This window comes from Crocodylus siamensis, chromosome 13 (genome assembly GCF_052110815.1).
Source record: "Crocodylus siamensis isolate JL-2025a chromosome 13, ASM5211081v1, whole genome shotgun sequence".
Taxonomy (NCBI): domain Eukaryota; kingdom Metazoa; phylum Chordata; order Crocodylia; family Crocodylidae; genus Crocodylus; species Crocodylus siamensis.
The window spans coordinates 29,629,543-29,653,345 of record NC_143407.1 but is presented as its reverse complement, the minus strand read 5'-3'; the positions used below and the strand labels follow the sequence as shown (position 1 = coordinate 29,653,345).

The 23,803-nt window shown below is 45.4% G+C and overlaps 2 protein-coding genes across 5 annotated transcripts; one reads left to right on the top strand and one right to left on the bottom strand.

Moving 5' to 3' along the window:
* Positions 1-2,085: 2,085 nt before the first annotated feature.
* Positions 2,086-11,171, bottom strand: LOC149854165 (F-box only protein 39-like). 3 transcript variants are annotated; one of them, XM_090026030.1, is made up of 3 exons: positions 7,171-8,937; positions 6,086-6,262; positions 2,086-2,884 (listed from the first exon to the last, which is right to left on the bottom strand). In XM_090026030.1, the coding sequence occupies exons 1-3, from the start codon at positions 8,182-8,184 to the stop codon at positions 2,642-2,644; spliced, it is 1,434 nt and encodes a 477-aa protein (XP_089882156.1). In that variant the 5' UTR covers positions 8,185-8,937; the 3' UTR covers positions 2,086-2,641. The 3 variants fall into 3 exon arrangements, 2 of the variants coding, with proteins under 2 accessions (XP_089882156.1, XP_089882157.1); XM_090026031.1 differs by lacking the exon at positions 2,086-2,884 and adding an exon at positions 3,038-3,874; XR_016438950.1 differs by lacking the exons at positions 6,086-6,262; positions 7,171-8,937 and adding an exon at positions 11,036-11,171 and having other exon boundaries at positions 2,747-2,884.
* An 845-nt stretch (positions 11,172-12,016) lies between these two features.
* PIMREG (PICALM interacting mitotic regulator) lies at positions 12,017-23,502 on the top strand. Of its 2 annotated transcripts, none has more exons than XM_090026032.1 (5): positions 12,017-12,146; positions 15,682-16,002; positions 17,266-17,621; positions 19,330-19,425; positions 21,891-23,502. In XM_090026032.1, the coding sequence occupies exons 2-5, from the start codon at positions 15,712-15,714 to the stop codon at positions 22,051-22,053; spliced, it is 906 nt and encodes a 301-aa protein (XP_089882158.1). In that variant the 5' UTR covers positions 12,017-12,146; positions 15,682-15,711; the 3' UTR covers positions 22,054-23,502. The 2 variants fall into 2 exon arrangements, with proteins under 2 accessions (XP_089882158.1, XP_089882159.1); XM_090026033.1 differs by lacking the exon at positions 21,891-23,502 and adding an exon at positions 20,437-20,483.
* Positions 23,503-23,803: the final 301 nt, after the last annotated feature.

Genomic DNA, 23,803 nt, shown 5'->3' with positions numbered 1-23,803 from the left:
TGAATCTGTACCCATCATCCCTAAAGCGTGGCTTACAGGCAACATGTTGCCTGCAAAACCTTCCAGTGTGTTTACGGACAAAGAAAAATGTTTCTTCTACAGAAACATGTTTCTTCAGGTTGGCAAGGGGAGCAAAGTATGATTTTCCCTACAGCATGTTACTTGCTCAAAATGGAGGCTTGAGGCTTTTATGAATTTTTGTATTGTAACAGCTAGGGACCTACCAAATTTTGCAATGTTTGTGGAAACCACAAATTTGGTTGGTCTCCACAAAAAAGCCTGCACCATGCAAAAAAAGTGTTGGGACCATGAAAAGGCACAAAATCAGCAAGCAAGGGGTAAAAAAAAAAAGAGAGCTGCAAAAACAGAAAAGGATGGGAAGCCCTGACAGCCTGAAGCAAACGATAGGGAGGGGGGAAACAAATTGTAGGCTGAGCCCCTCATGTAGGCTCAGTCCAGGAGTAAGCTGGGAGGGTTGTGGTGCCAGCTTTTAAAATGCCCACAGGCATGCAGTCTAAGCACCACCTTGTTGGCTTAGAAACAGTATTTAAAGGCCTGTTTTTTGGGAATTAGCTTATAGGTATGGATATATGCATTATAACAGGTCAAGATGGGCAGCAGGGGTTAAATGGATTTCTAAAGGGCTTGGGAGACACGCACACACAGCCTGGGAACCAAAGAAGTATGTACCATATTGACCCATAACACAAGATAAGTGAGACCAGCAACAAGGCTTCAGAGAGCAGGGGGGGACTAAGTCCTGGTTTTGGGGGAACAGACCAAATTAAGAGATGGCCCAGAAGGCTATGTGGATGTATGACCACAGAGAGCCGACTAGAGATAGCCACGGATGAAGAGTCATCAGGAGTCATCAAGGGAGAAGGAGAATATAAAAGCAGAGATTTGAGATTAACAAAGGGTCCCTCCCTTGTCCCATCCCTCCTTGTTGTCCTTCTTCTTCTCTTCCTTGAGAGGGGTCCCCATCCCCATCCCCTGGGAAGGGTCCCCAAGGCCGCCATGGGTAGAGGGCATGACAGCAGCCCATCTCATGCACCCCACAGGAGGGGATCCTGGGGCAGGGAGGGTGTTCTGAAGATGGCTGATGAGGCCAATCCAGGATTGACAGCCTGTTGCAACTTGGATATGTGTTTCCATGCAGAGTGCGTTCAATCTGTGACGTAGTATTTCTGCTGCTCCCGCTTTTCCGTCTCCTGTTGTCGTGAGGTTTCAAAGTACTGAGATCCTTGCAGCAGACTCTTTCTCCATTTGAGGAGGTCCTGGGCAACAGAGTCTCATGAGTTGATGTATTTTCTTCAAGTTGGCCTTGAGGACAAATGTCCTTGAAGCATTTTCTCTGCCCTTCTCTTGAGCATGTGCCTTGACTGAACTGGGAGAATAAAACTTGCTTTTTGAGTGTGGATTTGGACATCCAGATGACATGGCCAACCCAGTAAAGTTTATATCAGTTGATCATTGCCTCAATGCCCATGGTGTTTGTTGCGAGAAGATGCTAATGTTGGTGCATCTGTCTTCCCACAGGATTTGAAGGATCTTCCACAAGCAGCATTGATGGTACTTCAGTGATTTGAGGTGTCTCCTATACGTTGACCATGTCTCAACTCTGTACAGTAAGATGGGGATTACAATTGCTTGATAAACCATGAGCTTGATTATGGATCTGATGTTGTAGGGGGGGGGAGCTCACATGCAGCAGCAGGTGCTGCCACCATCCACCACCCCTCACCTCCACATGCAAGGCCTCCCTCCCGTTCTGCGTCCAGCCACTGCCACTGCATCCCCTGCTCCACCAGTATACCCAAATAGGGTACATTCCTTTAAAAAGGTTGAAAAACCCTTTTCTACTTAATACTCCATGCCTCCGGTGAAGTCAGATTCCTCAGTGACGACTGTGCAATTCCACCTAAATCCACATGATGTCAGCAGTGCATAAATGTACTGAAATATGCCCTGCCAACTTTGAATGTAGTGGAAGAGGCATCCTTTTTCCTACTATTTTGCAAAATGAATCTTTCTGGCTTTACACATTTCACTAAACAATTTGCAACACATTCAAACATACCTCATTTAATTTTTTATTTCGTTTGATGGGAATTTGGGACCAAGTGACTATGCTGTTTAATCAATGCAAATAATTTGAACACCCCAATCAATCACCAGTCAAGTGGATTAATCAATTAGAGTCAAACGGCAGATCTACCGGTCACAAACTCTCCTCACCAGATGAGATGCTAATCATTTTCTAGGAAGTAGGGTAGGGCTAAGGACAATTATGTCCAGAGGAAAAGCCGGTGACAGAATACAAGAGTTGGGAAGATGCATTACTTAGATTGTAAGGCAGGGGTGGGCAAAATGCGGCCCGGAGGCTGGATGCGGCCTGCCAGTCCATTCTATCTGGCCCGCAGGGCCCCTAAAAAATTTAGAAAATTAATATTTATCTGCCCCTGGCTGCCTATCATGCAGCACTCGATGACTTGCCAAAACTCAGTAAGTGGCCCTCTGCCCAAAATAATTGCCCGCCCCTGTTGTAAGGGGTATGAGGCAACAGTCTTAGCCCATGCAGGGACAGCCTGGTCTACTGTAACACAAATGATACATTTTTAAACCTGACTTGGCTTTTTCCTTATAGTTCACAGGGTGTTTCACAGGGATCCACATTTCCTTCATTTATCTCAACACTTCCAACAAACTTTCCTTTTTTTGCCCACTTTTCGGTAGGAGGCTGTGTTTGTAAGTGATATTGGCTTGTTGGTCCTAGTGACTCGAGTCCTGTGTTTAGCCATTCAGTCTTCACTTTTAGTTGTACAGATAGCAGGGTTGCCAGTGGCAGCCAGTTCTGGGTGGCAGGTTTCCTGACATCCGGTCTCTAAGAAACAGACAAGAGTTAAACCATTAAAATACAGGTGTGCCATGTGCTCGGCTTCATTCAGTGTCACTAAGGTAAAGACGAGGCAAAATAAAAAGAAGCCATCAAAAAACAGTGCTTTATAATTACCTGGGACTCTAAAATTGCTTCCTGTTTCAGTACTTTATTATGTAATAACAACAGGCCTGAGAACAGAGCCATATTATGCCAAGCACTGTACATAAATGTATAGTGAGAGATTCAAGCTATTCATACAGAAATGATCTGAACAGAGCAGTGATTTGCAACCCAGGTACTACTGTAAGGGTGCCACAAGGAGCTGTGCGCAATATTAGCACTGTTAGGTGTGCAAACGTTTTACAATTTACAAGACAAACTCAGACATTTCAGCCAGGAATCCATAGCATCAAAACAGTCTGACCTGTTGAGGTCTCCCTAAATTCCTTGCAACAAAAGAATTTGCTCTATTAATATTTTATAGTGAGTGAAAACTAAGAGCTGAAATTCAAAGAATGGTGCTTTGGCTCTAAAAAGGGTTAAAGCCACTGGACTAGAGAAAGGGCAAGAGGGGAAAGGAAAGTTCAGAGAGAGGGTGGGACTTGCCCAATGTCACATAACAGGTGGATGGCAAGGATATAAATTAAGCCCCTGGCATGCCCCAAGTCACTTCAGTTTGCCATCAGTCGGACTATGCCGCCTCCCATTCCAGTTTGGCCTGGTTTGCTTTTGCAGAGACACTGTTATGAAGCAGAAAGTCCCTGCGGGCTTTCCTCAAAGGATGAGATCTGGCACTTCAAGTTGTGGTCTAGTTTTTTTTAAAATTATTTTTTATTTTTTTCCCCCTCACGGATCACACTGTCCTCACATCATCGGGTAGGCGATGACAAAATAATTCAGCTCTGAATTAATCAGGTCTTTGTATCTTATGTAAATTTCTCTCAACATGTGGTCCTCTTGGTTGGTTTCATGCTGACTTGTATAAATCCTCACCTGTGTGGAAGGAGCAAAATCAATTTTTAGTAAATAACTAGCCAAAATTAAACTCTAACGAACCTAACGAGGAGCCTAAATAAGCCTACTGCCTAATAAAAAAAGGTAAGTCAGTGGGTCAGGCTTGCAAGTCCTCCATCAGATTCTGGTCAGTCTAAATTTACAGAGCTATCAGAAAGCATTTTGGTTCACCAAAGGCTGAATATATACCGAGACCTACTTCAGGCTATTTTATTAATATCCAAATGGCAGAAGACATATGGGAAGGAGAAAAATACTGAGTGGGATAAACTGTAGCCTGTTTCCTGGGACCTACATGCCTGAAAGATGATGTAGACAAGCACATGGGGTCCTCCTGGTTCCCAAGATACCATGGCTTATTTATAACCAACAGATTGTCGCAGGATTTTACTTTGCATGGTGCTCCCCAACAAGGTTGACCAAGAAGTAATGTCAGGACTGCATGCACACAGACATATAGTAGGAGATGGAAAGCTGTGTAGGCCATGAGGCAGGCCTGACGCAGGTGGAGTTCAAAGGCACAGTTTTGAAGTCCAGTGGAGGACAATGGGGTGCATCAAAACATTTGGAGTCTGTCGAAGAACACCCCGAGATGGACAAAATATTAGGGCTGTGCGAAATTTCACCCGGGGTTCGGTTTCGAAGCTGTTTCGATGCGTTCCGAGCTCAAAACAGTGAAATTGAAACAAAACTAAAGCCTCCAAAACAGCTTTGAAACAAAACAAGGGAACTTGAAATATTTCGAAACTTCCAAAACATTTTGAGTTTCAAAGCCAGGCTTACTGGCTTCAGCACTGGTCCCAGCTGGCAGCACCCACCATCTGTCAGCTGGTAGGCAGACTGGGGGCTTGCCCGCACCCCTGGGAGGGCTGCGGGGGCTATGCCAGAGTCCTTCTGGGGGTGCGTGCCCCCAGTCTACCTGCCAGATGACAGGAGCCAGGTGTTGCGGCCTGAGGCCAGCAGCAACACCAATCTTCCCGGCACTGGCTGCAGGTTGGGCCCAGCACCAGTTTGTCATCTGGCAGGAAGATCAGGGGTCTGCACCTGCGGATGGACTCCGGCAAAGCCCCCGCAGCCCTTCCGGGGGTGTGGGCAAGCCCCCAGTCTGCCTGCCTGTTGTATTTTATGTTTCCCAAAACAATTTCAACAAAATGAAATGGAACAGTGCTTTCAAAACGAAATGAAACTTGAAACAAAACACTGTTCTGTCGAATCGTCGAAGCTGAAGTCAAATCGGAACGGTGCTATTTTGCACAGCCCTACAAAATATACAACACTGGTATAAGGAAGTAAATCATTTAGGATAGTATAAAAAATGCCTAGTACCATAAGATATGAAAGGGATGTAGGAATATTGTAATTAAAGTAAGATCCTTAATAATAAGCAAATTGTAAAGTGCAAGGCACCAAAACTGAATTGGTCATATATGGGCAATGATGTGTACTTAGGTCATGGTCAGTAACATAACTGAGTAACAGTGGCAGGATCAGTAATAGGACAGGTTATAGAAATGTGTGACTGGGAGCACTTTGTAATGTATAAGCACTGCCAATAGATAAAAGAAGGATAGAATACACTTTAAAATCGTGTTTAGCCCTGCACCATCCCTGCTGTCAGTCAATCTGACCACCTGGCTACGAATAAAGGCTACATTAAGTTTATACCCACTGGCTGCATCCACACGAAACGCTGATTGCGCAGTTGTTACCGCGCAGTCATGCAGAACTTGCATAATCAAGTACTAAATGACTGCGTGGTAACTAGTACTACTGTGCAGTAGAGTCCCAGCATGGTTGCCTGGTGATGCTTATTGCGCAATTGCTCATTACTACTGCGCAGTAGCATCGCATCACGGTTTGTGCCCCGCAACACTACTGCACTGAGTAGCTGTGTCCTTATTCAAACCCCTTTGCAGTTGAACCTAACTGCACCTTGAAATAATTCACTGGATTTAAGACGGTGTGGCTGGGCTGATCAGGGGATACCTGTGCCAGGGCAGTCCTTTCTACTTCAAGTGGATCTTGGACTTTCATATACCATTCTTATATTACTTGAAAAACCTTCTTGCCTGCATGTTAACAGTAACTATAATGCAATAGTCAGTGGAGGAAACTGCCTTGGCATGTCTCAATTATTCTTCAACCTGTTTTTATGCAAGGGATGCTACTTTTTGAACTTCAATTTTGTACCTTCAGTGTACGCAAGGTGCATTTGCCTTCCACCTGATTTTGCAGCAGCCTCTCTACAAACGTGATATCGAGGAAGGCCCAGATTTTCAGAAAGAACAGCTTCCTGCATGACAACACGAGCTGCAGGAGTTCCTCATCCAGGAATTCATGGCTGTTGTTGAATTCAAGGGTTAATTTCTAGAAAAGACAAAAAATATATGCCTATCCTGAGGGCCAAGCCACTCTGCTCTTGTACATGCACATGAGATATAATCAGCAGGTTTCTCATTGTATCATTAGGAGGTCTGATTTCCAGGAAGTTCTCTTCAGTATCATCAAACTTATGCAATCAGCTTTACTAAGTAACCAGAAGTTCCTTTCAGAATTCAACCCCTTTATACTAGTCATCATATAAACATAGACCCGCACCTCCAAAACCTTGCCATTATGACAGAAGATGCATTGAATAATGATGCGAGTCCCTGCAATGTTTCATTTATATGAAGTTCTTTCATGTAGTTACAGAGAGCGAATTTAAAGAGTCTGTTTTATTCCCCCAAACCATTAGTGGGGGTGGGATCATTCCAATTCAAAGGATGTCCTGTAGATTAAAGGAAATGTTGCAACATACATCAGAGAAAATTAACAGCCCTCTCTGCTCCCAGATTAAATCTCTTCCCACCTACAGCTACCAAGAATGTAATGGTGATACCACATATATACCCTTTCCTTCTTATTTAAATTTACTACAATTTCAAGTTAAGTTTAGCTTGATCTACATGTTACACAGAATAAGTTACGTCTGACACTAAAGGAATAACCTGCACTAACACAAAGCTTCAGGTCCCTAGGAACATGTCAAAGCACCAGGACCTGGGAAATCAATATGGTCTGAAAGGAATGCACCATGTTTCCTCCTCCAGTGAAACAGTGTCCCATTGGGACAACTGTTTAAGGGGGCACATCAATTTAAGGTAGGTAAAAGGGCCTTGTGGGCTTTGAAGGGCTTCACTTTCACACCGGCCGTTGAGTATAAGGCTAACATGGGCATGGCCTCCTGTTCAAATCGGTAACAGGAGAGTAGAGTGTCTCTGTCCCCACCGTACCTGTAGGATGTGCTTGTAAGATGGCAAGAGATTGGTGAGGGTGGGTCTCATTGTCCAGTCCGGGTCCCTGAAATAACAGCTGCGTAGATTGATGCTCCTGACAGGGATCTCTGCTAACAGGATCCTGGCTAACTTGTCATACTTCATGACTCTTTCAAAGAAGAAGTTCACTCTGAGTTTTGGGGCTCTCTTGGCTAGGTTTGCCCAGGATGCCCCCCAGATTATTTGCCTATGAGGGTCATGGATATGGCATTTGATATTTAGGGTCCAGAGAGAATGGGCATTATGTTCACACAGCGTGTCCAGCAGTTCATCAGAAATGCAGTTGTAATTGAGGGTCAGGATGGCCAGATTGCGGAACTTGGACATGGTTTCATAAAACAGGGGGCTTCTGTAGACAGCGAGATGACGCTCGAAGAAATTTTCTATGTTGACTTCAGAGGCAAGGCTTTTATTTTTCAAGTAGCTCAAAGAGCTCAAAAGCTCACAGCCTTCTTCCAACGTCACCCTGGCTCCTTTCAAGCTGAGATGATCCAGATGGGAGCCTACTCTTTTCAGGAAAAGTATTACGTTCTTGATAAACTGATTCCTGGTCACGATTTTCCAGACCAATCGGTCCAACTCCAGGTGCTGCATACTCAAGGACACCAGTCGGCTGTTACATTTGCCCAAGCGTGAGAGAAGCCCTTTCATTGTCACTTGAAATTTTCGCGTCAAGATAGCATTGTAAGGATTCAGGAACCTGATCTCGAGGTGTTCCAAGTACTTGCCAAATTTCTTGACGTACCACAGAGAAGATTCAAGCTCTGCTGTGTGCAACCTAGAAGGCCTCCCACGAAAGGTGATGGTTCTGGTTCTCCAGAGAGACCCCGAGTACATGGCCTGACTCCATCTCTTACAGACTAAGGCAGCCTGGGATCTGTCCCTGTCATCTAACCACCAGAACACATGGCTGAGGCAGACATCAGGGAGATACGCCCAGCAGCTCTGCTCATATTCACTGTCATCCTCCATGAAGGAGACAGTCGGTTCCTGCTGGGGACAGAATCAAACCTAGGTGGTCTATAGATCAGGAAGGCAGTGGCTAGCTTTTCTGGCTATCTCCCAACAGATTAAACTCTTCTAATCAAGTGGCTAAAATGCTGCTGCTCTGCATCTAAAAGCATTAATCCATCCTTTGCCTCCTTAGGATCTCTGGTGGCCAAATGACCTCTCAGATCTAAACTGTGATCTAACCTAAATCGAAAAAAAAAACAAAAAAAGAGAGAAAAGCAATGAGTCAACTCCCACAACAGGAAAAGCAAAGAGCACAGTTTCAGCCCCTTGACTTCCAACAGAGCTGGAGCACCTTGCAGTATAATGGAGCAGAGGTTTCGGTTTATCTGCGCAGGGTCCAGAAACCCCTGAGGATGGCTCTTGTGCCTCGTTAGATGTTTCTGAGCCTCTGTGCAGGCACCAGCATGCTCAGAAAGTGCCACTTGCTTTTGCACTGAAAAAATCACTGCTCTGCCCGGAGCATACTAAATCTGCTGATTTTATTTCTGCCTATTTCAGCAGGCACTTGAAATACCCGCTGGAGATTTATTTATTTTTTTTAATTTCTGGAAACGGCTCTGTTTGAAGCATCTATTCCCTGAGAGGGAAATAATCACACAGTTCATCCAATGGAGTTATCCAGGTATTGGAAATGTGGACAATCATGCCCAATAGATAGAAGACCCAATAACGAGTGGTAAAAGGAAAAGACCAACATCACTCAGTACACAAGAAAAACTAGTTACCAGTTTTGATTTCCAGTCTGGATTGCTTGGGAGCTACTTGGGCCTCAGCACCCTTCCTCCTCTGATCTGCTCCCTTCAGGGTTCAGTGATCACCATGCCTTCCCCCCCCCTCCCAATCACAGGGAGCTCAGCTATTGCCAGGGAGCAAGAGGTAGCCTTTGTGATGTCATGGGCACTGACCTGACTTCAGGGCAAGCAAGGAGAGGGCACCGGCCCTAAGCCATGGTTGCATACGGCTAACGTGAAGGTAATGAGGAAAGAAACTGAACAGGGAACCTCACAGCTGCTTACTGCCTCCCGTCAACAATACAGCTACGTATCTGGCAGCTGTCACACAGCAAAAAACAAAAGCAATGCTCGCTGCAAATGAGGACCTGCAAACTTCAAGAGCGTCATGCAAGCTGATTTTTTGCTGCCAATAAGCCAAAGTCCCAAATCAGATGAGAGGAAAGCATGCCGAAGCCACGGAAAGTTCTCCAAACAGATCTGACAGGCGTCTAGATCATATCCTCATTTTATTTCCCCCCCGCCCCAACTAGTTCTCTCTCTCACTGACCTCCCTCCACATGACTTATCCTTTTGTGTGCAAGTACAGCTCCAAACCCTGCTAAAAGATACAGAGACTTGTGCCACATCTCCGGATACTGTAACAATGCAGTTCTGCAGCTAGGTTCTCTGCAAATTTCCCTAGAGATATGCTTCAAGGGAAAAGGAGTCTGCAAGTACAGGAAGTACTGAACACATCAGATGGAGGAGCTCGGAGATGCACCTGGGAGTCACCGCATGATGATGAGAAAGGGAACGCGAGTGTACAGGACTGAAACATAGCACCCGAGAATAAAGTTGCTGATAAGATAGGGGTGACTGCCCAATGATTTTGGATTGCTGAAATTAGATCATGTGAAAGCCTAGGCTATATTCTTTTCATCCCAAGCCTGGCTGGGCAAGGAGACAGGGCTTTGCCTTCTCTCATTTCAATGGCTTAATACCCCCTGCATCCACTCACCCACGATGTCACGATGCCACACAGTTATCACTAGGTGTCAGCACAGTTTAGCTGTGAGATAAAACACCGACAAGGTACTAGCCATAGAAGGGAAAGAACTGACCTCCTATCGCAGAGGCTTTCAAAAAGGAGGCGACTGTTCAAACAGAAATGTCTTATGGGAAACTAGATGAAGCGAGTCATTTACGCGTTTAATGATTTCCCTCCGCAGTAGGATAAAGAGCCATTCTCTGCACCTGTGTTTTCTGCATGTGAAACGGCAGCATACGGCACACGCTGTACGGTGGACAATTTGATTTGAAACCTTGCCAGTAATGGAAGATCTTAAATTGGATCGTTTCCTATTCCCTCCATTATAAGGTTCAATTGCCATATAGATTGCAATTCATTTGGACCAATTAATCCAGATGCTCTTATTCATGCAGAGTTCTCAGGAAGTCCTCTGAAGAAGAGGCAAAGAAAGGATTTGATCCAGCATCAGCTAGTGAGAGCGGTAGCAACCGTAACGGAGACTGAGAGAGTTAAGACACCCAATTCCTGAGGCGTCTAACTTTATCAGAGTCCCGGCCTGCGTGATGAAGCGAGGGCAGCGGTTAAACTTTTTAGACTCAAGGCAGCTCTCTGACACTTTCAGTGACTCCCCATGTCAAGAAATAAATATGGAAAAATAATAGAGCGATTCTTCTGTTGCAAAAAAACTTAGATGCTTATCTTGCTAGGGTGATCTGACCCCCCGCTGACTTCCTGCCCCCGGGGCAGAGGGCTGGACTCGATCTTGCGAGGTCCTGTCCAGCCCAAATATCTATGAAATCTATGAACTCAGGAAGACCCCAACAAATCAGAACGTTTTTGACACTGTGGATTCTTCTTTGAAATCTCTGGACTTGCCTAGTGAATTGTATCTAGGTGCTTGCACACCGAGCGGTGCTAATACTGCATGGCGCGGTGCAGCACCCTGACAAGAATCTCACGGCACCTGGTTGAGAGTCGCTAAGCTAGGGCCACGCTACGCACACACTCGAGTTGCTCAGCATTGCCACTTGTGGTCACCTTGTTAACCATACAACTCATCACCTACCGCTTGCTTCAGTCACCGACAACCACAAACCACACTCGTGGTTTCAGACTGCTGGGTGCGGAAGAAAATCGCAGCACCTTCCCCACCGCTGGCTAATGCGGACGAAAACGCTGCGGCAGAACGGACGAGGCGGCGGGGCCTGGCCCGCTTGAGCCGACAGTGGACATTTCCCGGAAGCAGGACGCCCTTCCCTGCAAGCAGCAGACGTGTCCTGCTCACGCCTCCCAGAGGCTGCTGCTACGGTGGCTGTCACAGAGGACATTGTGGTTTTCTGCTACTCTGTCCTCCATTGATATGAACCCCGATGCCTTTACGTCCCCTCTTTAAGAGACAAATGAGGACATAAAAGCGTCGCGTTTTGCATCAAGTCCCAGTGGAGCATCCCAAGTCATAGCCCAAGTCCCAGTCTGCTATCTTTTTCTCTTCAAGAAAAAAAGAGGGTATAAAGGCGGTGGGTTTTGTGTCAATAGTCCCAGTCGAGTATCCCAAGTCCCAGCCTAGTATCTTTTGCTTTCCAAGAGAAAAACAGAGAACATAAAAGAAAAAGGCACTGCAGCACATCAGGCGTTGGGGTCCCTGGACCCCAGCTGTCTTCCTGCCTAGAGCGGGCCGGACCCGCGAGGTCCCTTCCAGCCCCAATCTACGAATAAAGGCCTCGGGTTTGGCGGACAGAGGAGACCCGGACGGCCCTCTAGGATGGCCACCCTAACCCTACCCCTTGCCTCGGTCAGTGACAACCACCAACGCGCCTGTGGGTTCAGACGGCCGGGCGCGGGAGAGAGCTGCAGCGCCTTTCCCGCCGCTGCCCAACGGGGCCTGGCCCGCCTGAGCCGGCAACGGCCATTTCCCCGAGGCAGGACAAGCGTCCTTCTCACACCTCCCAGAGGCTGCTGCTGGCTGAGCACAGGGGGAGGGGAGGCCGGGCTGCCGGGTCTGCTTCGGCTTATGTGCGAGGCGGGAGCGAAGCCGGGGCCCGGCGGGAGGCGAGCTCCGCTCCCGGCCCCTGCCCCCTCAGCCGGGTCCCGGGGCGGGGCGGGGCGGGGCGGGGCCGCGCGGGCCGGCCAATCCGCGCGGCGCCCGCGCAGTTCAAACCCGGAGCCGCGGCGGGCAGGTAGGAGGGCGCCGGGCGCGGGGAGCTGCGGCCCGTGGGGCGGCGCGGGGCTCCGCGGCTCCGGCCCGCTCCTGCAGACCTGCGCCTTCGGGGCCTGCTCGGAGAGCAACTGTAAACCGAAAAGATGCGGGGCTGTGGAGGGAGGGCGGCCAGGAGGTCCCAGCGAAAAAAGGGATTGCTTTCTGCTGACGGTTACTAAAGAAAAACCAAAAAAAACCCAAAAGGCGTTGCTTTCTGCTGATGGTTACTAAAGAAAACCGAAAAAAAACCCGAAAAGGCATTGCTTTCTGCTGATGGTTACTAAAGAAAACCGAAAACCCCCCCAAAAGGCATTGCTTTCTGCTGATGGTTACTAAAGAAAACCGAAAAAACCCTCAAAAGGCGTTGCTTTCTGCTGACGGTTACTAAAGAAAACCGAAAAAACCCTCAAAAGGCGTTGCTTTCTGCTGACGGTTACTAAAGAAAACCCCCAAGGGAGGTGGGAATCCATTTCCAGAACGGCAGCGTGCCCGCAACGCGATGCGAATGTGTCCGCAGGCTCGCATCCATGTGGCGCGGGGCGCAGGCTTCAGGTTGGGAAGGCAAGGGCGCACAGCTGTGACGTTTCAAAACCCCCACTGCACTGCTGTATACATCGGATCAACATTTAATATTTATGTTAATGAATGGCCTAGCATTTTATAGGCTGGAAGGGGCTTTGTAAGATCATGGGGTCCAGCCCCCCACCCAAGGGGCAGGATGTCAGCTGGGGTCAAAGGATCCCAGAGCATCCAAATGTCTCTTAAAGGAGTCCAGAGGAGGTGCTTGCACCAACTCCGGAGGGACTCTAGTCCAGGCCTCGGCCTCGGGGGCTTGGACAGTAAAGAAGTTTTTCCTTACATGCAGCCTAAAACGGTCTTGTAGGAGTTTGTGACCATTGGACCTTGTCATCCCTCGGGGCGCTCTGGTGCTACCCCAGATCCTGATGCGCACCCGTGATGTACTTATAGGTAGCCACCAGGTCCCCCCCGAGCCTGCGCTTTTCCAGGCTGAAGAGGCCTATGGCTCGCAGCCTCTCTTCATAAGGCCTATTCTCTTGCCCTCTGATCACGCACGTGGCTCTCCTCTGGCCTCTTCCTTTATCTCCTGGGTGACTCTCAGCAGTCTCCTGGAGATTTATATCTAATTCCTAGAGAAGCCGGGGCAATCCTGTAGGGTTGGCAACCCTAGCAACAGCATGAGCGTGACAAGGATGCAGCCTCCAAGTGAGTAGGCTGCCATTCTCAGCAGAGAGGTCAGGGCTGAGCGACTTGCAGGGTGCGTTCGTAAGGACGCCTGGGCGTTAGTGGCCAAGTAGCAGCAGCCAGATAGACCTGAACGTGCTGTCCGGGAGCTGTCGTGCAAATGCAGCCATTGGCGTGCGACTCCCCCATCCCTTTTGAGAGCCATAATAGTCAAGGGAGAGTGTCTGTGATTTGTACGTCACCGGCATTCGCATCATACTGCACGTATGTACACATTGATCTCTGGCCATTCTTCGGTAAAGACTTGTTGAAGTGAGGTCTTGAGATAGTTTTGTGGAGGCCATGCATACCTGCCCCCCACCCGCACCAACACAGCTTGGCAGAGGTTTGACTAGGTAACCTTTAAGAAGGTCTTGGGAACAAAAATCGGTAACCTCACTGGTCACCAAAGCCCATGCATTTACCAAAGACAGTGATAGCTCATTAAAACGTACTGCTCCCCCTCTTAACCTCTCTGTGTATCCTCTTCCCTTGTGAACAATCTTACTCTTACAAAATGGGGGTTAACTATGTAGCAACTTGTCTTTTCTTGGTCTGTAACTACTTCTGATACCTTCTTCCTCCACAGGTTTACTACTTGCTGTTCTAAAGTGATCCTTTTTATTCATGCAATAGGGTTAAACAAAAGCAATTTTTCCTAAATGGTATTTAACTTGCTTCTCTCCCAGACCTGAAGAAGGACATTTGGTGTCCCAAAACTTGCCTAACCTACCCCCCACCTACAATAAATGCCAGTAAATGATGCGCTAAATGGCCCCATAAACGATGCTGCCAGACCAGTGTTGCTTCTTGCACGTTCCCGAAATAAGTGAAACTGCTGTGCATATTGCAGTTCGTCCTCATACCTGTATGCAAAATTGTATTTAAGGAAATCATCAGTTTATTATGTGCTTTTGATATTACTGTGCTGTGTAAGCCCTTGCAGAAGCTGACCATGGGCGTTCGCTAGATGGATGGGTGGTTGCTGAGACTGGGCATGGAGGGAAGCCATCCACAAAACCCTTTCAGAGCACGCAGCACATCTCAGTAGAGTGCCCATTTTAAAGCTTCATTATGCTTATACACTGTGGTACATTTATTAATATGCAGTGGAGTGTTGAGAAACATAGTTTGCTCTTATCTCCAATCACTAAAGCATATCTGAATGCAATTTGCTTTGCCTTTTTTTTTAATATCATTTTTAAAGCAGCTTGCTTCTGAGTTTGTACAGTTCAGTGATTCACCATGGGGGGCTTGTTTATTAGCAAGAAATACTAACTTAAAGTATTCCCTTACATGGAAATTGAGAGTACGTTGTCTGCTGACTATGCCCCATAGGAGATCCAATCTACTAGTCACCAAAATCCAGAAAAATGGATGGGAATGAAGGGTGAACATTCCCTTAAAAGGGTCAATTAGCTCAAAGTGAGGTTGTAGAAGTTGTACTAAGAGTATATGGAAGTGATATACCCATAAGTGATTCACCAAGCCCAAAATTTAAATCCACCTTGGTACGAGGAACCGAACAGAGGACCTTGCACAGTGCCTCAGATAGGGCATTCGTATCTTTGCTTCTTGTAACAATACTCAGACGTACAACTGGGTCAGCCTCTGTACCCAGCAATGCAAAATAGAGACATAGCAGGTGAGAGCATAAAAGCAGTGTTATCCTGGCAAAATGTCATAGACCAGCAACAAAAATAAAAGCATAAAATATTGTTTGACTAGCAGTTAAGCACTATGTTTGCTGTTGGAGAATGAACCTCTCTCTTCCTTCAGCACAAACCCAATCGCAGCCCTACAGCGCAGAGGTGCACCGATAAAGATTTTTTTGGCCGGCTGCATTCCTGGCCACATGTGCTGCAGCTGCGTACGTGCATGCAGCATTTATTGGTGATGTTACGGCTACACTGGCCAAAAAAAAAAGAAAGCAATTATTGATGGCCAATTATGTCAATTTTCCTTTTTATTGGTGCCGATCCAATATGCAACAGATATATTGGTGCACCTCTGCTACAGAGGTTGTCTAGGAAAGTTCGTATTTCCACATCCCTTCATCTGCTCATAAAACATGGGTCGCTTTAGAAATAAAACACTCGGTGGAAACCTACCGAGTCTCATAATTAGCCTTGGGCTTATGGACAGGGTCTGGGGAAAGGGTTTTTCGTTCAGATCCAGGACTGGTTGAACAGGCTATGCCACTGGTGTATCCTTTTTCATGTGGATTGCTTTGTCTCAGCTCATTGTTTAATACCTTTCTTTGATGTCCTTAGACTTGAGCGTGGTCCAAGGCCTGGGGAGAGATGGCATCCATGTTCCAAAGTGTCGGGTCATCAGTGGGCTGGAGAAAACACCAGTTACTGGCCGACATCGATGAGAACGAAAGCCCGGTGCTGGACAAATTTAAGAAGAGGCCTTCTTCAAGCTCTCTCAATACCATCTGCATGTCTTTGAGAAAACGAATGCCCTTAAAGCAGGTGGAGCTAAACCTCCATGAGAATCCCACTTGGGAAAGTCTGGAAGCAAAAGAGAAGCAACAAACCTTCCGGGCTATTACCAGAACAGCAAGAAACGCTTTTGGGACAGTGTCACAGGTACCTACCCTTGCAACAGAATATGGATGGGAGGGAAGGCCTGACCTGTTGGCCTGTTGTTTCAACACTACACATAGTGTGCCGCTGCCAAAGAGCACAAAGGGCTTTGTAACTGAAAATACAACTGTGTCTTATCAATGGTAAATGTTCTTTTTGCCATAGCAAAAACGGAAAACGATGCAGAGAGGAAAATGCAAGAAGTCCTGTTTAGAAATACTTCCAACAAAATATCTTTCTTTTGCAATGAACATAGAAACACTTTCTCTCTCATATATCATATTACACAGAGGTAGCTTTTAAAATAGGAAATTATAAAAAAAGTACAGCTGGATGTTCCTCTAGACCCTAGGTGTTCCCCTAGTCCAGGGACAGGCAATTATTTTGGGCAGATGGCCCGAAATAAAATTACTAAGTTTTGGCAAGCCATCGAGGGCCACATGACAGGCAGCCCAGGGCAAGTTAATATTAATTTTCAAATTTTTTTTTAGGGGCCCCACAGGCTGGATAGATTGACTTGGCAGGCCGTATTTTGCCCACCCCTGCGTCTAGTCCAACCCCTTGCTCGTAAAGATTTCCAAGGATGGAAATTCCACAGATCTGTCCCATGCTTAACCACCTTCAAAGTATAAAATTTCTTCCTAAAATATAACTGAAATTTTCCTGAGTGTAATTTGAGACCATTACTCCTTGTCCGTCCCTATGGTGAGAGAAAATAATCTATCACAATCGACTTTATAACCACTCTTAAGGTACTTTAACACTATTATCAAATCCCACCTCAGTTTTTTGCTTCTCCAGACAAACTAATCCCATTTCCTCCAAACTTTCTTTGTAAAGCATATTTCCTAAATATCTATTTTTTTTTCTCTCTCTTTCTCTCTGCTGGACTCTTTCCAATTTGTCCCTGCCTCTTTTCTGAAGTGAGTTGCCTGTAACTGGACACATTACTCGGGCTGAGGCCTCACCAGCACTGACCGAAGTAAAAGAATCACTTCCCTTGACTTGCAGGTGACACTTCTTTTAGTACAACCCAGCATGCTACTGGCTTTCTTTGCAACAGAGTAGACACCCCAGGTCAGATTCTGCAGTTCTGCAACCTAGCCAACCATTCCCCAGCCTATAGTTATGCGTGCAGTTGTTCCCTCTGAACTTCAGGACTCCACTTGTCCTTCTTGAATTTCTTTCAATTAATTTCAGACCATGCCTGTAGTTCATGTATAAAATATATGGCTATTTGATAATCCTCATGTGCCTGCATTTCAGAAAATCCAGAAGTCTTGTCAGAACCCCATGCAGCCTCTTGTGACTTCTCCAGCCAGAGGCCCTGCAAGAAGCAGCAGTGGCTCCAGTTCTGCCAAGAAAAGAAGCACACCCCCTCAAACTCCTCGGCGTAAGAACGGGTTTTCCAGAACTGCCGCCCCAGCATCTGGCCCCAGAAGTACCCCCCGATCCAGCAAGAGAGCCTCCCTCTCATCTGGGTCTGCAAGAAACTTCCAGGTAAAAGAATGGCGAAGCGTCTCTAACTGGCTGGGCAAAGATGCTCTCCCTCTCCGCAGATCTAGGAGAGCAGCAGCGTTGAAGAGCCCATATTCATCACCTCCATCTGCCACGGGCAAGAGGCAAGCCACCTTTGTTTGTACTTCCTACTACTTTTTGTTGCAATTAGAGTAGCTTGCTACCACCTTATTTCCCTGAAACAAAGCAGTATTTTACATGGCTAGGAGGGTAACAAAGTTGTTGCCTCAGCTTTCAGACACACTGATTGTGGCATAAAACTAAGTTATAGCACTTCATTTCACACAAGGATGGGGAGGGAAAAGTCCGTTTTTCTTTGATGGGGCGATATAAAGTACATATCATGTGATTATACCAGATACGCAGCTTGAACCCTTAGATTTATTTATTTTCTTTGGCATTTCCCTGGGGGTTTTGGGGGTTTTTTTTGCATATTACTATAATACCTGGGGTCAGCTCCTACCGTCTAGGCTCTGTGTAAAAGCAGAATGAAAAGACAGCCCCCCACCTCCAAAAGTTAAATTTAAGTGGGCAGGAAAGAAAAATGAGCAGAGTGCAGTGTCTCATAAGGTGGAGAGAAACTGGCCAGTCTCACTGGCCTTACTAAGATTTGCATGACTCCTTCTTAACGAATCCACATTCGCTGTTCCTCTTCACCTTGGTGCTTCAATTCTTAAAAAGTATTAAATAGATTCCTTCCTACTCTCCACTATCTTCCTGGATATTGAAGTTAGACTCAGTCTAATTCCCCTGCCCTCTGTGATCCCTGTTTTAAAAAGGTCAATCTATTTGTCCCTTTCCAGTCTTTTGAGACCTCACCTGAGCTCCATGGCTTCTCAGAACTAACAGCCAGCTGCTACTCTGTTATTCGCTCAGCCGGTTCCTTGAGGACTATGAGATAAATCTCATCAGGCCCTGTTGTCCTTCTTGAACAAGTTTTATCAATCCATGACAGTATTCCAGTCACCTGAACTATCCTACTAAATTTTAGTGATCCCAATGAGTGTGTGCATACTGGGACTTCCAGTTCTTCCTGCTTATTCCCCAGTAGCTGAGCTGGTTAAGCAGCTGAATGCCCCACTACTTTTCCCTCTTGCAACTCAATTAAGATTCACAGTATTTCCTCTTCTCGGGCCTTTATCCAGGTCAGTGGTTCTCAACCTTTTTAGATTCAAAGAACTGTGCCTTCCTACCCTCCAATAGATTCAAGGCACCACGTAGAGAATCCCAGCTTGTAGTTCTCACCCATTTTTGACTAAAGAGAAAGAATAGAGCAAGTATTCCACTGCAAAAAAAACAGCCACAACAGGTCCGAATGTTTTGAAATCTCTGGATTTATTGCACTTAACAAAGCTAACATTGCATGGCACCCCACATCACCCTTGGAAAAGATCTCAAAGCACCCCAGGGTGCCATGGCATCCTGGTTGAGGAAAACTGACCTGGATCATCTTGCACTTTACTTACCTTTGGATTTTTGTCTCCACCCCATTTTGAACCTAGCTGAAAGCCCTCCTCCTTAGGTTAACAAAGATGCTTTCCCCCTCTCCCCTTTTGTAAGGGTGGATCCTCTTTGTGATTTGTAAGCCTTTGTGGCACACCATCCCTACACGACATCCTGTAGAAAGAGTTAAGAGCGAATTTTGGCTAAGGTTGGGTGGGAGCCGTGCTTTTTCCTAGAGTCCTAAGATTTAGCAGGACAGACGACTAGGATACATAACTAGAAAGATACAGCTGCGGTGGCAAGGGGCTGGATTCAGATAACCTAAGAGGTGTGTCCCATTTGACTCTTACCATTAAATATCTCTTTCAGAGAGTTTGAGTGTGAGTTGGAATTGGTCTCCACAGGAATTCGGCAGCTGAAGCGTCTCTCTCAGGTGTTTGATGATGCCATTGTAAGACAGGAGAGGTAAATGAAAATTAGACACGTTTATCCCCACTGCCCAACTCTTGCTGTCCAGAGGGATAGTCCTGCAGGGGGATAGTCCTGAGAAACAGTTCACCACTTCCCATCCAGAGTCAGTGATGCTGCTAAATATAAACTAAATGATCCCGGCAGTTCATACTGAAGATGAGCGAGAGCACCAGAAGCATCTCAGCTACAATGTAATGCGGCCTTTCTGTTTTAAAACCAGCTATGTCTAGAAATCTGAAGTCTGGCTTGCAGTTGCTGTAAAGCCTATAATACAGATTCTCCTTACGTGCTTTCAACTAGGAAAACAGACTTCTCCACATCAGTGGAGCCAAACTCCCAATTTGCCATATGGCGGGTTCCCCCAGCCAATGCAGTTGGCTTAGTAGCCTAAAGGGTTGCCAGTAGGCAATCAGTAGAATCTCTCTCAAATTTCATACAAATATGAGCCTGAACGCCACCTGGGAATTTGCAAGAGAAAGCACTTGAGCCAACTTAAATAATATTGAAAAACAATGTATTTAAAAATATTCAGATCCCAACAATGCCCAAGATTAATTTGGTTTGTGAAGTGCAAGACTGATTATGGTTGGTATTGCAATTTCCCCTTCGTTAGGGATTTCTCAGGCATGGGAAAGAAAACTGTAAGTGAAGACTGTGGCTTCAGTACTTCACCACATGGCAGGGCAACCTGCCACCACGGTATATGGTGTCCCAATTCACTCTAACTTACGTTGTCTACTAGCTTTCAAGTTTAATGACCCTTTAAACACGCAGGGCAAAGGTCCTTTTTCAGAGATCATCAAAATAGTGAAAGGCTAAGCAAATATTCTTGTAACTGTTGTCCAAATCCAAAAAGATAGATGCTGTACTCTATGAGAGTCCTCCTTCGTCTGATCAAGTGTGGGCAAAAGTAGCCAAAATTCCCAAAGGTCCTATATCAATTTAATGATCATAACCATTTGAAGTTCAATAAACCCTCATTCCTAATATTCTTCCATCTGTTAGTGATATGACAGTTTCTCTCATTCGTAACTGAAGATAGTACCAGCCAGGTAAAGTTGTTCTTCAGCTTGCTTTGAGTATGCTTGCTTCACTTGCATGCATCTGAATGGAGAAAAACTGCCGTTTTGGGCGAGAAGGACAAACCATCCCTTCTTTCCTCACGTTCACCAGTGTCGGGTCTCTCGTATGGCTGCGGTGACCTACTGTGCAGCCATCAACCCCAATCAGCCTCGGGTAGACTGGAGGCCACATCAGAACTTCAGTTTGATTTCTGTGCAAAACGGCTGTTTTTCTCACCAAAGCCCAGAAAATATTCTGGTTACTAACATTGTGTCACGTGACTTCAGTTCTCCCCAGTTACTAACTAAGACTATACAGCATGACAGAACAAAATGTTACCGTGACTTGCCTACTTTCAGTATGTATTCTTCACCCTTCTTAATATCTCACTGTTACGACAAAGCTACTTAGGTAACAATAGTTGACATCTGTATTGCTGGTGTTAAAGGCAGCAATTGCATCTAAGTGGATGTAGAACAGGCAACATTTCTCCACTGTGAATTTCTAAACATTGTGTTTAGTGTCAATTCAGTGAACCTTCCCGTTAATAAATTTACTATGGGAACTCCTTAAAATGCGAGAATTATCTTCACCAACTGCTGCACAGGTTTGTACTCTGAATTTTTATTTCAGGAAGAAAGAGGGTGTTAGCATCTACCAGTGTGTTCCTATACCCACTCTTGTGACAAATACCGTATTGAGCTTGCATGTGCAAAATCACATGAAAAGGTGGAATTTTCATCATTTAAACTATGAGCGATTTGGCAAGTGTCCTACACCATTAAGTAGGATAGTTGCTATTACATTATAGTAATGCAGTTTGCTTTAGGTGTATGCCCCAACTCTGTCCCTTACTGATTTGTAGATCTTCAGTGCTTATGGGTTTAATATTTATTTAACTTGTTGAGAAAAGCTTTTGCCACCCCCGCAAACTACCTTTCCAGCTCCAGTATCTGTGACTTTCTTTTCTTTCACTTATCGAAGGCCCACTTAGATTTAAAAAGTAGTCTTGTATAGAAACTTAAAATTTCCCAGCTGCCTGATTCTCTGCAAAACAAGCAATGATGTAAATCCAAAGTGCACACAATCACGTGTCTCAGACATTTGTAAAGTCAGGAATTGGACTGTGCCCATTAGTGTTCCTGTTAATTAGTCTATTATACTGCTTGATTTGCTGCCGTATAGCTGCAAGTAAAAAAAAACAAAACCTTTTCATGACTCAGTTGCACTTTCTTGTATTCAGACCCCTGTTTAATACACAAAGCATGCTTTCTTCCTTCTGTGCTGCTGCCTTCTGCCAGCTTTCCAGCAGTTGGTTGTGCAGTACATACACATTACTTAACCTTAGTAATTACTTTGTATTAACAGCCCTCCTTTTTTTCCCCCCTTCTCTACAGAAAACAGGCAATATCAAATTATCATCATCTAATGGCACAAAATTTGAAGTCCCTACATCATTCTCGGAAACTCTCTCAGTCTTTCAGGAGGCGCATGAAGAGGCTCCACCAAGCAATAGGCACTCGGACTGAGATGGCTTTACGTAGTTTTAGCAACTTGTGACCGTGTGAAGGGTTAACTCAGTATGCGACTCAGAGGGTTGCGTTTTCAATGTCTTCTATGTTTGGATTTAAATAACTAGACTTTATTAACTGTGTATCATTCCTTTCAAATCATGACAAAGCATCTCAGATTTTTCCTTTTTTGGTTTCTCTGTCCAAGCAGGCAGAGATTACAGGGCAGCCCATTATATGATCCTTCCGCAGTGGAAAAGCAATTTGAACTTGACCTCTGTGTTTCAAAATGGGGGAGGCATGGGGTCCCATCAGTATCCTCCAAAGCACAGCTCTGCTTCTGTGAGGCCTCAGCAAGACTATAATGCTGTTTTTATGAAGATACCTGCCTCCTATTAGAGGATGTTGTGGATGAATGTTTCCACAGAGCTTTGGGCATAGAAACACCGTTGGTGCTTAAGTCTTATTTTCAAAAGTGACTTGGGTCACTGCTACCTTAGATCCTTTTGAAAACATTGACTGACTTCAGTTTCCCTTGTTGGAAACAACTAAGAACTATGAGATTCTGTTTGAGTTACTCCAGATTGACCCTGGATCAGCCAAGACTCAGTATGGCCCCCTCCTTTCATCTCAACTAGTTTGACTCTGAACTCCATACTGGTTCTAACGCTCGATTTCTTGCATGCTGCTACTACAACAACTTGGATCCTAACAGCTGACATAAATACTGCTCTTGCAAATTAGGAGTGCTTGTGACTCCTGCACACAACTGAAGGCAATTTAAGTTGGTTTCGAAAGCTCAAGTAACACTAAGTCCTATTTAATTAGCAGGTAGTTTAAACAGATCTAATATTTTACCACTTTTTTTTTAAACTAACAAGTTGTTTTGACAACCATCGTATACGAGAAGCTGTATAAGCTAGGCAAGCTAAGCTTAGCAAAATTAACATTTTCTAACATTTTAACGAAGTGAAGGAAACTTTCATATTCTAAAATTCAGTATCAATGCTGCTGCTTCAGACAGCATCTTTTCCTCCTGGTATTCTCTGGGAGAAGGAGATAAACACAGTGGTACTTATTACTTCTAAAAAAATAACATCTGTTACTATTGTTAAATTGCAGGCTAAGTATGAATCCTGTTTCTATGTTTTGAATAATTTGAAGACACAATATTTTAGTGAAAATGAAGCAGCCCATAATCTAGCATCAAAATATGAATGTGCAAGCACTCATGTGTACAAATCCTTTTCTTGCCTGTTGCCAAACCACATTTTGTGAAGACATTATTGTTTGGAAAGGGTGAGTGCGTTTTGAACACCAGGTTCCAGCTCCCGTTCAAATACGGATAAAACTGGGACAACCCTTGCAGCATTTTACAGGCCCACGGAAAACTTTTATAGAAAGAAAAAGGCTAGAAGTAATAGAGCACCTGTGCTGAATCGAGTAACTTTCACTTGTATGTATTGATATATTAAAAAGAAACAACCCTTGTCAAGGTTTTCAGAAGTTGTGTCTCATTGCAAACATTTTTGAAGCACCTATCTCGCCCCTTGCAAAAATCCTCACCCTTCAATTTCCACTCATCTTTCAGTTGGGAGTTAGGTGTTTATCCGTGTGCTTTCATTTCTATACTGCTTCAGATGAAGTGCTAGTTCTCTGGCAGGTACCGAGTCCAACACGCTAGTGTTCACCATTACCGTACAATGGCATGACGGCCATTGCAAGCAGATTGCTACGCTTGATGGCTTTCATGGGACAGCGTACCCATACCGCTATAAAGAAAAGTCCACAAGTCTAGA

Bases quoted from the DNA above. Each gene is read 5' to 3' on its own strand.
- LOC149854165 (XM_090026030.1), bottom strand. From the start codon at position 8,184: ATGGAGGATGACAGTGAATATGAGCAGAGCTGCTGGGCGTATCTCCCT. The intron at 6,263-7,170 runs GTACGGTGGGGA...TGTCTTTTCTAG, and splicing joins CTTACAAGCACATCCTACAG to AAATTAACCCTTGAATTCAA. The intron at 2,885-6,085 runs GTACAAAATTGA...TCTGTTTCTTAG, and splicing joins GCACCTTGCGTACACTGAAG to AGACCGGATGTCAGGAAACC.
- PIMREG (XM_090026032.1), top strand. From the start codon at position 15,712: ATGGCATCCATGTTCCAAAGTGTCGGGTCATCAGTGGGCTGGAGAAAA. The intron at 17,622-19,329 runs GCAAGCCACCTT...TATCTCTTTCAG, and splicing joins CCATCTGCCACGGGCAAGAG to AGAGTTTGAGTGTGAGTTGG. The intron at 19,426-21,890 runs GTAAATGAAAAT...CCTTCTCTACAG, and splicing joins GCCATTGTAAGACAGGAGAG to AAAACAGGCAATATCAAATT.